General features: G+C 38.4%; 1 protein-coding gene across 2 annotated transcripts in view; it reads left to right on the top strand.

Moving 5' to 3' along the window:
* The window catches only part of LOC122074468 (tRNA pseudouridine synthase Pus10), a 21,902-nt gene extending 8,599 nt beyond the window's left edge, over window positions 1-13,303 (top strand). Inside the window, exons 4-14 of one of the 2 annotated variants that reach the window (XM_042639296.1) lie at window positions 5,248-5,397; window positions 5,676-5,747; window positions 7,366-7,434; window positions 7,519-7,599; window positions 7,680-7,799; window positions 7,887-7,961; window positions 8,092-8,172; window positions 11,598-11,671; window positions 11,776-11,836; window positions 12,440-12,495; window positions 13,074-13,303. In XM_042639296.1, coding sequence (XP_042495230.1) covers window positions 5,248-5,397; window positions 5,676-5,747; window positions 7,366-7,434; window positions 7,519-7,599; window positions 7,680-7,799; window positions 7,887-7,961; window positions 8,092-8,172; window positions 11,598-11,671; window positions 11,776-11,836; window positions 12,440-12,495; window positions 13,074-13,158 — 924 coding nt within the window. In that variant the 3' untranslated portion in view covers window positions 13,159-13,303. The remainder of the gene's footprint in view (window positions 1-5,247; window positions 5,398-5,675; window positions 5,748-7,365; window positions 7,435-7,518; window positions 7,600-7,679; window positions 7,800-7,886; window positions 7,962-8,091; window positions 8,173-11,597; window positions 11,672-11,775; window positions 11,837-12,439; window positions 12,496-13,073) is intronic. The other variant, XM_042639297.1, reaches the window with a different exon arrangement.
* The last annotated feature ends 4,629 nt before the right edge of the window (window positions 13,304-17,932 follow it).

Below are 17,932 nucleotides of genomic sequence, written 5' to 3'. Positions count from 1 at the left end.
CTTAATTATACATCAACCGTGTTACATCTGTGGTCCAAACAAGAGCTCTTCCATTTTGCTTTGGTGACAATGCAATCTGAATAATGAGACACCTTCATTTTTAGATTTGTTCTTGATGATACTTGGTTATTGAAGAATGCTATAGCGTACCTCATACATTTTTTTCAAGGGCATGGCAACAGGTTTCCATGTTTGATATGGACCCAGATTGAAAATAAATAGGCTTATATAGGAACAGAAATGTCGGTGTTCAACATGAAACAGCACAGATCTCCAATATGGTAAAATTTTGAAGGGGAAAGGTTCTGCCACCAAGGGAGGGTACGGTAGCACCCTCTCTCTCTCTCTCTATATATATATATATATATATCTCCTCTTCAGATGAAATGACCTTGCTGTCGTCTCCTATGTGTGATCCCATTCCACAGCATCTCATTGATGCCGCTTGCTCAGAGAACCCTCTCCCAATTTCAAAATGTACCATTCTTGTTACATAGTGTTGATGTATACATTAACCTGCACGTCCCTAACAATTCAAGCTTTTAGGTGAAACAGTAGCGAACACATAGCATTCACTTGGGATGCATTTTCCATTTTGAATGAGTTGAAATGAGAGACCTGTAACAGTAGTGTTAAAATCAAATTATTGCTTAGTTTTCCAAACCAAGTAATAGCCTGTTTCATCATTCATGCATCATTTAGTGCTCTATACAACCGGGTCATTTTTTGGTGGTTTCTCATCAATGAAATACAACTTGCTTAGATGGTCAAAAAATAAAAATAAAAAATAAAATGCTTGGGGGTGATGCAGATAAGTCACTTAATGAGCTTATTTTATTGCAAATAAGCCTTGGGTTGGGTTATGTATGGGTTGGGCCTTTGATCCCATGAGTTTTCTTTGTAATGGGCCTAAAATATGGGTAGAAAGTGGGAAAATGGAATTTAATTCATTAGTTTAGTTAGAGTGCTGTTTTGAGTTTATTTCCTTTGTTATTTTAGTTTAAGTCAGTTTAGGTTTCCCTATTAGTGAATAACTAGTTAGTTACTTACTCCATGTTAAAGTTCTAGTCCTACTCCATGTTGGAGTTTTAGTCGTCCTATTATGAGTCCAAGTCCCACTAGGAGTGTCTAGTCCTATTTGGAAACTAGCTCCTAGTTATGTTAGGAACTTAGGATTGCTATTCTACCATCTTTAAATAGAAGAGCTTATGTAATCAATTCTCAGATTTGAATGAATGAATTATTAAGTGATTACTCTTTAGCTAAAAAACTGTTATTGAGAGGTGAGATGCCTAAACCTTTGAGGCATGTGATACCCAAAACCTGAGGGGTGAGATACCCATTCCTTTATTATCTTTCATCCTTTTCAACCCTCCATTTTGTTTTTTATTTCTTAGTTTCCATTACTATATTCTATTCTTAATTATTGTTGTGAGATTTCCAAGAGAGAGTTTTCAGATTTGCAAGCCCTATTAAATTAGAATCGACCAACAAAGGAATTCCAGTTTTGAAGTCCAATCGATCTCCAATATATCCTCCATCTGAAGTTTGATCTGCCTGATCTTGCTAGGGGCTGTTCCACATCATTAGTGGATCAATCGATCCATCTTAGAAGAACCATTCAAGGCTACCAGATGCTGTCCCTGCAGAATTCTAACAAATTCTCTCTCCTAGGTTTGATTTTCAAGAAAGTGAATATCTCAGCAACCGACCATCAGAAGTCCTTCAAATTTTTAGGTTTTTGTACCCTTCCGAGGGACTACTTACGCCCAAGAGTGCAGCTCAATTGGAGCCCTATAGACCTGGCCGCACCTCTCTCTGTCCAGCCATATTGCATGTCTTTCTCTCTGCTATCATGTTGGATTTTGGGCTAGTTTTGCTCTTATATTGGTATTGTACCCTTAGGGGTTTATTTGATGGTCTTTTTCCCTTGTTTACTGGTCCAATTTGTCTTGTTTCGGGTTTATAAACTACTGGGGTAGTTTGCTTGTAATCTACTCCTGCATTAAGTGGTATCAGAGCTATGGCTGAAGAAAGCTCCAAACAAATCATTCTGGAAGATGTGTGGCAATCCATACAACCCTTGACTGTAAAGATGGATGGTCATGCTCAATAACTGGCAGAACTAAGAGAGTCTACTGCTGCTCACTCCAATACTTAGGCTACTATTGCCCAAGTTAATGCTCAGCCACGTTATTTTCGTGGGGAATTTCTTGAATGGGTGTATGAATTGGACGTGTACTTTAACAACTACAACTTAACAGAGACAAAAACTCCAATATGTATGTTCCCAGATGAGTGATTGTGTTTGAATGCAATGGAGAATCTGTGAAAGGCAACTTCAAGCTTAAGGACGTAAACCTAGAACGTGGGACGAGATGCAATACGAGTTGGCAGGCATGTACCTATTTAAGCATGAACGAAGCATGTACTTCCTTCCACTAGATTCCCAAAAGCCACCCACATGTCATAAGATTGCTATTATTGAGAAAGAGTTGGTCATTAATGTTCCTATTAGTGGTATTCATGTGGATGAAATCGAAAGCGACATGGTCACAGTGGTCGACAAAGAGATCGAACCCAAAAAGATTAATGCTACAACAACTATGGTGATTATGGACAACCAAGCGGAAGATCCTAAAGGGTTCAAGATTGAAGTAATAGTTGATAAAACCATTGAGGAGACTGCAAACGATAAAGACAAAGGATTGAAGAGCCTATGATCGAAGAAGAGAAAATAAAGGATGTGCTAGAAGACGACCTCATAGATACATCTAAAGACCTTGAGGTTAAACATGTAGAGTTCATCATCTCATTAAAGTATCTTGAAGATCGAGCTCCTCACATTATAGACTACATCTTTATTATCAAAGAGTTACCTGATTTTTCTACGGCTTGAAGAGGGATGTGTACCATGATATAATTGCCCTCACACTCTACAAAATTTGAGGACGAATTTTTTCTAAGAGAGGGAGAATTGATGCAAATAAGTCACTTAATGGGCTTATTTTTATTGCAGATAAGCCTTGGGTTGGGTTATGTTTGTGTTGGGCCTTTGATCCCATGGGTTTTCTTTGTAATGATCCACTTTAATGAGCCTAAAATATGGATAGAAAGTAGAAAAACGGGATTTAATTCACTAATTTAGTTAGAGTCCTATTTTGAGTTTATTTCCTTTGTTAATTCAATTTGAGTCAGTTTAGGTTTCCCTATTAGTGAATGACTAGTTAGTTACCTACTATATGTTGAAGTTCTAGTCCTACTCCATGTTGGAGTTCTAGTTTAGTCCTATTATGAGTCCAAGTCCCATTAGACTGTCTAGTCCTATTTGGAAACTAGCTCCTAATTATATTAGGATTGCTCTTCTGCCCTCTTTAAATAGAAGAACTTATGTAATCAACTCTCAAATTTGAATGAATAAATTATTGAGTGATTACTCTTTAGCTAAAAAGCTGTTATTGAGAGGTGAGATGCCTAAACCTTTGAGGGGTGTGATACCCAAAACCGGAGGGGTGAGATACTCATTCCTTTATTATCTTTCATCCTTCTTAACCCTCCATCTTGTTTTTTTTTCTTAGTTTTCATTACTATTTTCTGTTCTAAATTATTGTTATTATGAGATTTCCAAGAGAGAGTTTTCAGCCTTATTAAATCAGAATCGACCAGTAAAGGAATTCCAGTTTTGAAGTCCAATCGATCTCTAATATCTCCTCCATCTGAAGTCTGATCTGCTTGGTGTTGCTAGGGGCTGTTCCACATCATTAGTGGATCAATCGATCCATCTTGGAAGAACCATTCAAGGCTACCAGCTGCTGTCCCTGTAGAATTCTGACAAATTCTCTCTCCTAGGTTTGGTTTTCAAGAAAGTTAATATCTCAACAACCGACCGTCGGAAGTCTTTCAAATTTTTAGGTTTTTGTACCCTTCCTAGGGACTACTTACGCCCAAGAGTGCAGTTCAATTGGAGCCCAACAGACCTGGCCGCACCTCTCTCTTTCGAGCCATATTGCAGGTTTTTCTCTCTCCTATCAGGTTGGGTTTTGGGCTGGTTTTGCTCCTATATTGGTATTGTACCCTTATGGGTTTATTTGATGGTCTTATTCCCTTGTTTCCTGGTCTTATTTGTCTTGTTTGAGGTTTATAAACTGTTGGGGTAGTTTATTTGTAATCTACTCCTGCATTAGGAGGCCTTACCTTCTTAGGGCTAGTTCTTTATAGTATTGCTTAGGAACCTCATTCTCAGTGTGGTGAACCTAACTTCTGAGAGCTCTGTTATGCTTCTTGAAACTCATGTTGAAGAATTTTTCTTGGATTATTGTTTTGGTTTTGCAATCCATGTTACTTGCTTTTGTATGTCCTTATGTGTCTATGGAAACCATAATGCCACCTCTTCTAGAAATTTGGCTAACTAATAATATTTGTCAAAATTGTTCTCCTAGTGTCTCCCATGAGGAGAATCTGGCTGAGAGTTGGAGTTAGATAACTGTCTCTTGCCTCAGGGGAATGAATAATAAATAAATAAATAAAATTAAAAACCCAAAAGATCCATAAGATTCTCAGTAGGCTCTAATTTTGTTGTAGAAAAATTTTGGTTGGTGAGCATTGATCTTTCTGTTACATTTCCTTTGAGAATCATTGTCGAATTACAAAATTAATTGCAAATTTGAAAGGAAAATATGCCTGAGATTAACGAACCAATGAAAAATGGTATTTGCTATAGAAATAAGATGAGACCATGTAGAAGTTAAAAACCATGACGTTGGCATGTTGAAGTTTGTTTATCCAAGAATGGAAACCACTAGACCAGTTTATTCCTCTTTACTGAACAATATCAGATTTGTCCAATACTGTCACTCATTATTTTATTCTTTTTAAGTCAGAGAATGGGGTTTTTTTATTGGTTTATCGATCTTACATTATAGATATTCTGATAAGTCTGAGGCCATTCATTGTGCTGGTAAGGAACAGAGGTAGTTTGCAGGTTACAGGAGCTGAAAGAATAGGGGTAGGCCAAAGATTACCTGGGGAGAAGTAGTGAGAAAAGATGTGGATGCCTAGGTTTAACTATTTATATGGTTTTAAACAAATGATAAATGTTTAGTAGGGGAAATGTTTAGCTGAGTTGACTATATTCTGATACATATTAGAATTTACAGATGTTATGGGCTTCTGATTTTGCTTCATTAATCTGCCAGATAATATTGATCTAGATAATACTTTACCTCCTGAATACGAAAATGACTTCAGTTTGGAACAGGCTCAGAGGACAGCTTGATTGCACTTGACTCAGAGTTTTCTGAACAGTCTGCCTGTGAAGCGGATGCAGTCTTTCGCAGGTCTCTCGATGGGTTGCCAGACCATTTATTTTGTGAACGCTTCACATTGCCACCAGAGAGGGTAATTCTATTATAAGCATATAACTTCTCTATCGAATCGAGCTTGCCATGTAGCTCATAAACCATCAAATTAGAATACTCTTGTGGAGTCCCAAAAAGGAAAGTTCTACAATATTTGTTGGAGAAACTTTGCTGATGTAAATAATATGCTTTTAATGACTAACATCATCATCTTTCAAATATTTATTTGTTATTGATTTTTCGTCTATATGGCTTCAAAGTTCAATCTGTTCACTTATTTATTTATTTATTTATTTATTTTGGTGGGGACTTTTCTAGGTCAACCAGCCATGTCACATGGCATTTCTTTGCTACAGGACACCTATCTATATTGGTGGGAGGTACTTGAAGGTATAGTGATCCATGTTTCATTTCCTTTTCTGAGAAACTCGAGCACCCCCGCCCCCCGCGCGCACACGCCCTTGACCACCAAAACTGGACTTGAGGATATGTTTTTCATTTGTTCTTACATAGCTAACTGAGTCATTTATTATGATAAGTTGCTCCTTAATGCAGTATGTATTTATGTACGTATGAGCTATGTTTCATAAATCACAAATTGCAGAACAAGTGTATTTCTCCATCACAAGAAATGGGCTACCCTCTCACTGAGTATAGAGACCTTACCCAAGGTTTAAAGTATTGTATCATGTGGACTGGTACATATCGGTATCAGAAGGCCTCAATACAATATGGTACCGATATGATATATAACAAAAAATGATTGTATCGACTGATACGGTTCAACATAGTCTGATACGGGACCAATACGATCTGATACAGATTGATACAGGTGAGAAACACTCGTATGCCTCCTTTAAACTTGCAAAACAGAATCTGTGAGGAGATATGAAACCAAGAACAAGCATAGGCCTTGGAAACTTGTTTTTCTCTTTGATTTGAGTTTGGAGAAATATTCTAGCATAAAAAGACAACATTAATCTTCACCAATTCAACAAGTTTTGGGGTTTACAGTTCTCAAATTATAGATTGAAACAGATTTGGGCAAAAAAAGGTCAAATTGTAGATCTTTTTTTTTTTTTTTTTTTGTCTGTGTGTTTGTGTGTTATGCATCACTAGATTAAGTAAAGAGAAACTCAAATCCTTGCATCAAACTGATGTATATTTACATATTGCATAATAAGGTATTTTATGCTTCAAAACTGTATTTTGCATGTATCATAGGCACATCCATGGTTTCTTGACCATTTCCTAGCGTATCTTGCGTCTTTTTGATACAATATGATGCAATACATCTCTTAAATTCACCTTTCCAATACAATACCCTATATTGATATTTTAAACCTTGACCTTACTACAAACTTAAATCTAAATTTAATGGTAGTGTTCATCTACAAGACTTGCTCTGCAAGTTTGTACAACAAAGTTTCAGAATATATATATATATATATTTTTTTAAATCAGTGTTAATGAATTCTATTAGAAAAGTGGAATACTCCAAATAGGATGAATTCCACTATGAAGTATTAAATTATGGTTCATTGACCTTAGCCTCAAAAACACTGATATGGTTTAATCCAGTCCCCCCATCTGGACCTAAGTTCAATGGATTTCGTTGGAGGTTCGAAGTATATGAAAGCACCAAGGACCAGAAAAACCGATGTGGGACTATATAACTCCCAAACTCTCAACACTCTCCCTCATGTGTAACTTCGAGATGCCTGTTTCTACACGTGGACGAACAACTTAGGGATGATAACAAAGAGACTGGGCTCTAATATCATGTTGGAGGGTCCAACCCAAAGCCTTAAGGTATTAGATGGAGAGAACTCATCAAGTATATGAAAGCACCAAGGACTAGAACAAACCAATGTGGGATTATAACTCTATAACTCCCCAAATCTCAACAGACTCTACATCAGAAAACTCTTTTCAAGCTTCCCCAAAATATTAATGTTTATATACTACTGTCAATATTTAACTAATCATGCTAATTTCTTAACTACAGTATTCTAGAAATGTGAGTCAATCACGGTGGATTATTGATGATGAAAGAATGGGACAAGCATCTGTTGAGGTATTGTCAGATACTTTGGTTATTGATTCTTGCCATCTGTAATGAGGGAAGCTGTGATTTACTGACTTTCTGTTTACTCTGCAGGAGATAATTGGAGGCAACATAGTTCCTCTATTACGAGGTGACGACTACAAGTTCCATGCAGCCGGTAGAGAGGATATTGATGTACTGCAAATCTGTTTTCTTTTGCGTTGAACATGAATTTAGTGAATGCCTTCTGATTGATGGAATAACATCTTGTGTAGGTCCGGATGTTGGGTTCAGGTCGGCCTTTCCTGATTGAAGTGCAAAATGCACGTGATGTTCCATCTTGTGTGGCTGTCAAACAAATGGAACAGAAAATAAACAACTTGGAAGACAGATTAGTGAGTTCAATGCCTAATTGAAGGTCTAGTTGATATAGTTATCTAAATTAATTTTACAATTTCACAAACGAACATTTCTGGTTTCAGGTTGCAGTGAAAAACCTCAAGGTTGTAGGGAATCAAGGGTGGAATTTGATGCGGGAAGGAGAGGCAGAGAAGCAGGTTTTCAGTCCCTGATGTTTAACATATAGTCATGTTCTGCTATTTAGTACAATTTATTTTCATTTGAGCAAATATATGAACTATCATTAGAAAGGTCAGGTTATTTTACAGTTCTTCATGTTCCATGTAGAAACAATATGCGGCACTTGTGTGGATTTCTCGCCCACTTGAGGAAGAGGACCTACAAACTATATCTTCATTTAAGGATATGGTGAGTAATGAAGGATTTGGAACAAATCATTGTGAACTAAATTTTGCCCCCCCCCCCCCCCCTTTTGGAAGATATACACAGGATTACTTGTCTGGGAAGGGTTTTTTCCCCTTCTCTTTTTTGGGGAGGGCTGGTGTGGAGAAGGAATTTTGTTGGACATTGGGCCCTATTAAGCAATGGTTACATCCCACTCCTCCCCCACCACCACACCCCTGCGGCTAATATGTTACAAGATGAATGTCTCTATGAGGAATCTTGGCGATAAAATGGAAAATTCTAGTAATAATAATTGTGGCTGGACTAGCAAATGCAGCATTATAAAATTTAGCTGTACATGGGAAAAATCCTTGTTTGAGCATGGGACCCCTCCCGTGACCACCCATGCCCCTTCTCCAGTGGCCCCAACCGCCGGCACCCCTCCCATCCCCACCAAAAACCTTCGACCTCTCTCTGATTGCCCCCTGCCTAGCTCTTCCCCATCCCCCTTTCCATCCCCGCCCCCTCCTCTTGATCCTTCTCCTTCTGAGCTTCGCTCTTGGAGTTCAATCGTCTCTAACTCCTCCCCATCCCAAATGCCGCCTCCATTCCTCCGACTGCCGGCCATACCCTCTTCTATCTTCCTCCGGTTATCCACAACTCCTCTCCCATTGGCCTTTGTCCACCTGGCTTTCTTTACTTAGAGATTCTGAAGTGGAAGAACTGTGTAGTAGACCTCCTTTCTCCGTCGTCAAATTCTCCCTTATGAACCAATGGAAATCGGTTTGCTCCTTGTCCACATACATGCTAGATAATGGGACTTTCATTTTCAACTTCGATGCTGACTCCAAAAAAGCCACTGCCGTTGATAGAGGACCTTGATATGTTGGGAAGAAACCAATCTTTCTAAGACAATGGGATGAACATACATCGTTTAACAGAACTGAACCCACCTCCATGGCTCCATCCTGTTGTGGGTTGTCTTCCCCAATCTCCCCCTTCACTATTGGTGCATTATGGGACTTAGTCTAGTCAACTCCCTCATCGGAAAACCCCTCTACTCCGACAAAAGAACCAAAATGATGGACATACTCTCTTTTGCAAGAATCTGTATAGAGGTGCAAACAGATCAAATCCTTCCATCCTCGATCACAAAAATGGACGTTGGAGGCCATTCGTTTGCTCAAGATGTCAAATACTACTGGGTTCCTCCAAGCTGCTCGTTTTGCAAATGTTTCGGACACAAAACAACTCTGTGAAAAATCTCAAGCTTCTGTCCAAGACACGTCCGGTGATCAAGCTACTAGTGCCAGAAATTGGCATTCTCAGTCGACCGAATCAGATCCGGTGAAAGATTGGAATGCTAGGACCTCCGGTCCTCCTTCGGCTTCGTTATCCACTGGTTATAACCCATTCTCGATCCTTGAGATGGCAGACCCTGATGTGGCTATTGGCGGCGATCTTCCAGAACTACACGCCTCTGATGCTACTATGGTTCTTCCTATTTTGGAATCTCCTCCTCTAGATTGTCAGGGTGGACTTGCTTCTCCCCAGGATCATCTGGCTCCCATCCCCAAAACCTCACTACCTCCTCTGCTGCCTCTCCTTGTAGTCGCAGGCCCTTCTGCGAGCAACCTGTCCTCCATACATTCTTATCCCACCCAAATAAACTGAACCAGCTCTGAACCACCCTTCATTCTGTTGAACCAATTCCTACTGGTTCAACTACTTAATAAATTTTCTAAATTCCTGGCGGATCACCCTCTATGCCTGGGAACCTATACAACTCGATCCATCCTTTTAATCAACCAGTCCTACCCATTCCCTAACCCAACCCACCCAACCCCTCTCTTCCTAACCCGCTTCCCTCTCCTTCTCCACCTGACAATGCAACTCCCTGTCCTCCTGTTGGTCACTGCTCATGCCCTGCTTCGGCTAGTCCCTCGACTTCGATTGTCATAGCCGCTGCCACTGCCACTGCCACTGCCACTGCCACTGCCACTGCCACTGCCACTGCTACTGCTACTGCTAGTTCTCCTCCTTGCAAGGCTTTACTCAGTCACTTTGAATTGCTAGACTACAACCTCCATTCCGACACTTCCGTAGCTTCCGCCACTGCTTCTGCAACTGACGATTGCTTGCCAGCTACTATTTCCTTGTCTGCAGGCTGCCTCCGTGATCCCCTGCAGGCCTTGGAAGGCCCCTCTGCCCTCTCCTTCTACTTGTAAGTCACCTCCACTTCTCGGCTGGCCTTGGAAGGCCTCTTTGCTCCTTGCATCAGCCTTCAAGCTTACCCTGCTTCTTCGTTGGCCTTGGAAGGCCTCTCTTTATCTAAATGACAACCCTTTGGAAAGCTCAACTATGCCGGCCTCTGAAGGCCGTGCGGCCTCCTCTCCAAGGATGCCCTTGCACCGCCTCCTTGCTCCCCAAGGCCTCCCCTAGATACCACTAAAAGTCCAAGTCTGCAGAGCTTTAACAACAGATCAGAGCAGAACATAATAGACTCAGACCTTTGCCTTCTGAAGAAATTCCCTGAGATTCTGCTTCTTTTACTCCGAATAGTTCTATGGAAGTCACTTTGGCTAGTTCTTTGGATGAGGACCCTTTGGTCAGTCAATACAATCCCATCCCTAATACCATTCACTAGCTGAACTCCATCCACAAGGCCCCCACCTCCATCCACAAAAAACAAACCAAAAAATCCTCCTCCGTTGCTACTAGATCCACTAACACTACCATTGTCCCCCCTGTCATCGGTTATAACCGTCGGCCTCCATCCACCACGGGTCCCAACATCCCTAAAACCCCTCGCAGCTTGTCCAAGCGTCCGATGCCCTCCTCCCTTGGTTCCCAGTGATTCCTTGGACAATTTGGAATGTCAAGGTCTTAACTCCTCAGAAAAGCAAGCTGAAATCAGAACCTGTATTCGCTCCTCATAGTCCAATCGTTGCTGTCTTCTGGAAACCTGTATCTTGGAAGCTAACGCCTCCTGGATTGCCTCGTGGATTGCCACCTCTTGGTCCTTTCATTCCCACTACCTCCACAGTCTTAACGGAAGGATCTGGATCCTTTGGGACCCCTCCTTCCTGTCCATCTATTGCCTATTCTCCTCTGCCCAAGTCATCCATATCTCCATCTCTCACCACTCTGGTCCCTTCAGCTACTTTCTTTCTATCGTTTATGCTCACAATAAGGCTTCCCCCAGGCTCCCCCTTTGGTCTGACCTACTATCCTTTGCCCTTTCCTCAGGACCAAGCCTTGAGGAATTGCTGGAGACTTCAATGTAATCCGTTACAGTCACGTAAAAACATGGGGGAAACCCCATCTATTCTCAGGTTATTGACTCTTTCTATGATTGCGTTGATGACCTCAATCTCAGGGGGGGGGGGGAGTGGGGTTCTTTTTCAGTGAAATGATAATGTTCCTCATTCTTTTTGGTGCTTGCTCAGCGTATTTTGCAGAGAACCCCAATTAGGGTACTTCATCGTCGAAGTCCATTAGAACGTGAAAAGATTATACATTGGTAGGAGCCTTTCCTAGTGTGAATATTTAAATTATTATTTTGTGTATTTCCTGGAGTATGTATTTTGTTCTGAATGAATGACCACAATTTGTTTATGATATTAGGATGAAAGTTGGGAGGATCACTGGAAGCTCTCAGTATTTTCTATTGTATTTGTGTACTCAGGTACTTCTATAAATAATTTTGTTCTATCTAAAAGAACATTATGATTGCTCAATGATTTGTGAGAATGGGACCTTACGAATATCAAATTATATTGTAATCACTTAAAAAATCACATTTTTAAGTGGAAACATAATGTGATTTATGTGAAGTGGGTATTTATTTACGCTATAACACATCCATCTTGTTTTTATATTAAATTGGATGGAGGGTACCTGTCGCTGTGTCAGACTTGGCTAACCCTCACGCTCACATGCGCTCTTCCTACCAAGATGTATATACAGTTGTAAGAGCAGTACATGAACATGTAAAACATAAATTTAAGGTCTCCCATTTTTGGAATACTGGCATATAAAGGACAGAGGAGCCTTAGACTTCTGCTTCTATCGGTCATCAGCTTGATCAATGAGCCCAACCACCAGACTTGTTTTTTATTGGACATTCTAGATGACTAAGTTTAATCTTGAGGAGCCATTCCTATTGCTATCTTTTTGATGATTGTTGAAAAATGCAAGTCTGATTACAAACATCAAGTGCACATTATCTTGTCATATTGTCTGTCTTCCAATCTTGTTTAGTTGAAACTTTATTGATATCCAATCACAGGCTGGAACGTATATCAAGGAATTTGTTCATGGAGATTTTGGACGGACCCACCCGAGGTAGGATGTATCAAATCCATACATCTTGTTTATTTTGTACAACTTGATATTTGTAGCTCCTGTGATGATTTAAACCTTCAGTTTTATTTTTCTGCAACTAGCTCGTTAAGAACATCCAGTTATGGGATATTTGGTTTAACAGTAATAATACTTGATATACTCTTTAATCTGAACAATCTCATTTCTGTTCTCTTTATTTTTATTTTTTTGAGACCCAAGAGGGGATGGATACTGACTTGCACAATCCATTTGGGGCTTGTGTGTGTGTGTTACTGGATTTGGTTTTAGTTCCAAGATAGAAATAGTTCGTTGAATAGGCCAAGTTGTTTATACGAAAGTGATAAGTCTGACCATGAGATACTCGGACTTAGATGCAGGTCTTACTTATCCCACTTCTAAAACTATAGAATGAACTCATTGTGGTAACAACCCCCCAATTTAAATCCATGGATGCTTTAATTCTATGTTGCATTTTTTATTATTTGGTGGACATTTGATACTAATTAATGAATGCAGTTTGAATTGTGGAACTAAATGCTTTTATTTGTTTCTTGTTTATATCCCTCTTTGTTTCGCAGCATTGGTTCAATCTTAGGCTGCAGAGCAGAGATATTGCAACTTGATGTTACCGATGTCAAGATGGACTGTTTTTTAACTGAGTGATACTGCCAAAAACTAGCTTTGGCTTTAAATCAAAGGTCAGGTGTACTTTCTGTTTGTTTTGTGAACGAGTCACATTTCTATACCCGTTTTATTTATGTAAAGCCTTCTAAAACCATTTTCATCAAGGAATTTGTTGCTCAGTGAATTTACCTGTCATCTTTTATGTTGTTTCCATCCTAACCCAACCACAGTTTTGCCCTCCTTTAGGAGCAATCCAATCAGAAATAGTGGATTTGACCATGATTATCTAGTTGGGTTCCCACTTATCCACTTTGATGTGACAAAAAATAAAATGCATTCTAACTATAATTTATTTTATTATTATTATTTTTTTTTTGGTGAGAAAATGAGCTAATAAAAAACTCAAAGACCACAAATTGTTTATATTCCCTATCCATCTGCATGATAGTTGACCTAGTTGCTACTAGTCTATCGTGGGAGTACCCTCGACACTTATTAAATTATTACAAATCAAAAAGATTTTAGAAGTAACTGTCTGATGATAAGCAAACAGACACCAATGCCATTCCACAGAGTGATCGGTCTGCAACCACCTTTCTAACTGAGCTGAATCTGTCCAAATTTCTTTATTCTTGATGCGTTTTACATGAAGTTAGATGCATTCCATGAATGGGATTAGGTTTTTTCTTGTTGAGTAGTACTATATTTCTTTCATGCCAAATGAAAAACATAATTATGGAACCTATAACTAATAAATCTCTAGAGATCTGAATTAAAAAATAAATAAATAAATAAACTCTTTATTTTTCAATAAAATCAATCATTAAACTCTGAAAAGAAGTTGCTATTATCAACCTTTCTATATTCAGCCTTAACGGACTTATTAACCAAATCGTTTTTGAGAATGGACAAATGAAAAACAAGTGGCAACAAGATTCATTATTCAGTTTACATTACAACAAAGGATTAGTGTGTAAAAAATGATTAACAAAGTCCTTAGTCAACAGACCATCATTTATACTTTTCCAAAGAAAAAAATATCGAATTTTGGGTGTAGAGTAACCTTCCAGAAAGCATGTTCTGAAAAAAAAAAAAAAAAATCTCTTGCTAAGATAAAAGTTTTCGTATAAAGAACACCTAAAAAAAAATGAAGATCTTGAACTCCAGATTGTGGAACTATAATTCTTACAATATGGCTTACAAGATTGTGAGTAAATAAAGACTCTAAAAGAGGTACATTCTAGTTATAAAAGTCTAGAAGCTCAGAAACAGAAATGAAGGACTTATATCCAAATATCAGATCAAATATCGATATTGGAATTTGTGCCTATCCTCTAATGTAGTATCTTTAAAAAAAAAAACAGCTTTAATATCGAAAATACCTTGCCAAAATCTTGAACATTGTTTTCTCTTTTGAGTCTTAAGGAAGTCAATGTTAGAGAAATATTTAGCTTTTAAAAATGCTTTACCCAAGGAGAGAAAGGCTTCTCATAAGAGGGGGAAAAAAAAGAAGAGGGGTTTTGTGAAATTCTCCAACAAAGTTTGAATGGTAAAGACTTTATTATGAATATATATATGAACTATTTAAACCCAATCTGCGCATATTTTTTTGGTCTACACACTTGATTGTGAATCGAATGTAGTGACCAAAAATGATATTGTGAAGAATCCAATTCTTTCCAAATTGCTTTGGGTAGTTTGAAGAGGGATATTTGATAAGTTAGAATGGAGTTCAAAATTGACTTGACCAGAGTAGTTCTCGTTGTTATAAAAATAGGTAACTCATTTTTTATGTTGACAACTTAGCTTTCAATCTAGCAATTGAAAAGGAAAAGTTCCAACTTTTGGATCCATCGATGAAAATTTGAAATCTTTATAAATGGACTCAAAATTACATTTAAAACCCAAAGCTTTAAGGCTGAGTTGTGTTTGAAAATAGAAATTTTTACTTAATTGAATGGCAATTCTTTCAACATTTATTCGTTGGCTGGAGACATCATCAGAAAAACTGAAGAATAGATTTAATGGCCAAGGAGTCATTCTCTGTGGTTCTTAAATTGAAGCAATTATCAGCAAAGAAAAGGTGCGAGTTTGATGATGTTAATATTCCAATCTTAATACCTTTAAAGAGACCTTCTTGTGCAGTCCCTAACATTCTTCTGGATAGGCCTTCCATAATGAATAAAAGAAAAAAAGAAAAGCGGATCATCTTATCTAAGCCCTCTAGAGGGAATATACGGGGTAAATGCACTAAGTTTGATGGAATATTTGTAAGTGGACATGTAATTCAAAATCAAGTCACAATTATAGGTTATTGAATCCTTGGGTTTCCATAACAAAATGAATGAAGCCCCATTCGGCTCTGTCGTAGGCTTTAGACATCTGTTTTTAAAGTTGCATAACATAACTTATTTATTTTTTATTATTTAAATGTTTTTTAAAGTAAAAGATATCATGAAAACTAACATGCCTAAAATGATCCACTTTCAAAGCATTTTGTTGTTTTGGAATAAAGCAATAAGAGAATTATTGGTCTTTCAAGGAAAAAAAAATGCAATTAATGAAAATCAGAAACTAGGAAAAATTTATTATTATTGTTGTACACATAGTATACGTGGTGTTGTCATTGTTGTAACATAATACAATCTAAGTCATCAGAATTGTACAACTATGACATGGCAATGATCATAGTGTGATATAGCAGAGAGGGTAAAGCATTAGAGTATCATAGATGGCAAAGTAGAGTATAGGAGTATTAGAGATGTTAGAGATCAAGAACATTAAGTACAAATCGCGGGGCTATTTTGATAAATTTGCATGAGACAAGTATCATGGTTATAAGGATTTTGATGTGAAGGGGTTTCTAGTGGTTTCGTTGGTGATTGGCATATTAGGTGTATTCTAGTAATTTGCATATATTCATAATGTAATGACGTAGCCAGCAGTGATGAGGTGGCAGGTATAGCATAGCCGTGATGTGTGGAATGTATAAATTTGTTTGAGTGCTATGAGTGTGGTCTTGGTGTGTGTTGCGCATGTCCAGGCTCGATATCAGGAATTTTACCCTCTTCATGTTCAAGGAAATTTGATCATTGAAGATGAACTTAATAGGTGTCAAAGTCTCTAGAAAGGTTGTTGAGTATGTTGTATTCTTTTCAACACACTCAGATTTATCTAATTTCGATATCGGATGGAGAAGTTATCGCCAATGTTCATGGGAATTTTAGTTCTTTTACTTATCCCAGCATTGTGGTGAAACTTTTGTATGTATCAAGTAGTATAACATATTGTTTTATGGTGTTTGGAAGTGTTCTTGTGCATCAAGTACATCATGTATGGGTAGTGTGCAATGGAAGCATGGACTTCATAGGTTTTCACACTGCAGATCTTTGTTGACATTTTCGGAGGGTCTATCAGCTGATATGGGTTTCAGTCTGTGGATGAGTATTGTAGTTCGTCAAGCATTCTTGGAAACACAATTGGAATTGCACAATGACAACAAAGTTAATATCAATTCCCGTAGGTTCACCTGAAAATGAAAGAAATTTTAGACAATCTGAGTGGTTTTTTGCTTTCTTGAGAAAAGCAATAAGTATTTTGTTGATGTGGACAGTTTATAGTGGTAGTATTCATCGTCATGAACATGTGCCCCAAATGGAGCTTAAATCGGAGTTTAAACGAAGAAGTTATGATTGAATTAAGTGACCTAGGGGAGTTTATAGTAACTTTTTCAGATGTAGGGGCTTTCTGTAATAACATGAAGTTGGGTGATGCTTGGTAAGCGGCCTAGGTCGAGCACTCGAGCCACATGGCTAAAGGGGGTTTTGGAATGAGTTTTTTATCGATCAAGGGGCTTCTTGTAATTTTTCCAAAGTCGATAGCCCTTAAAAGAATATTCAAAAAGGTAAAGGGGGATTTTTGCAATTTTAAGAAGTTTGTAGTACATGTGGTCCTTATCCACATGGTCCACAGATCCAGATCATGTGGTTTGAAGTGTTTCATGCCCTTGCACCTCAATCCGACAATGTATAGAACCCTTGTACGCAACGTCCAATGAGGGATCGTAAAGTCACCTTCTATGATGTTAGCGCGTGCTTTAATAATAGGTTCTGATCTTACGGTTGAGATCAAATGACAACTGGTGCGATCCAACGATTGATGATAGATCGGTGATTCGGTGTAACGCCGTTGCACCCTATGCCACAAAAAAGATTTTCCTTGGGGTTTTTTCAGAGGCTAAACTTGTAATGGCCATAAATTGGTCATCTTAACTCCGATTTGGGTGATTCAAGTTGAAGAATTTTCATCTCTTATAGCTTTGCGCACCTGAAGCAAAAAAAAAAAAAAGAGTGGAGTTGCTGAGGGGCCGAGAAATCGAGTTGAAGCTCATGGAAGACCTATGGTTTGAAGGAAAGACATACACCCTCATACATTTGGTCTAATGCCTCCATTAGAGGCTTTTGAGGCTGTTTGAAGCTAAGGCAACAGCCTCCATTAGTGGTAGACAAGAAAAAGAAAGAAAAAAATGGGAGGAAAAAGAAAGAATAAAAAGAAGTAGAAGAGCAAGAGATGTAAAGAGAGGGGAGGGTTCCCATTTTGTCTTGTATGCATTGGATGAGAGACATTCTCATCAAGTGAGTGTTTAGTACTCCATTAATGGAGAATGGGGTTGGTTGTTGTGAGTTAATGACCAAGCATTAAAGCAAAGAAAGTGGAAGAAAAATGACTTCTACAGAGGAAGAAAGAAGAGAAAAGAGAAGAAAGGTTATGCCATTGTTGAAGTCAAAGTAAACTTCTACAAAGGGGGAAAGGA

The sequence above is a fragment of the Macadamia integrifolia genome, chromosome 3 (assembly GCF_013358625.1).
Source record: "Macadamia integrifolia cultivar HAES 741 chromosome 3, SCU_Mint_v3, whole genome shotgun sequence".
NCBI lineage: Eukaryota > Viridiplantae > Streptophyta > Magnoliopsida > Proteales > Proteaceae > Macadamia > Macadamia integrifolia.
The sequence above is the reverse complement of the archived record's forward strand: the minus strand, read 5'-3'. Positions and strand labels throughout refer to the sequence as shown.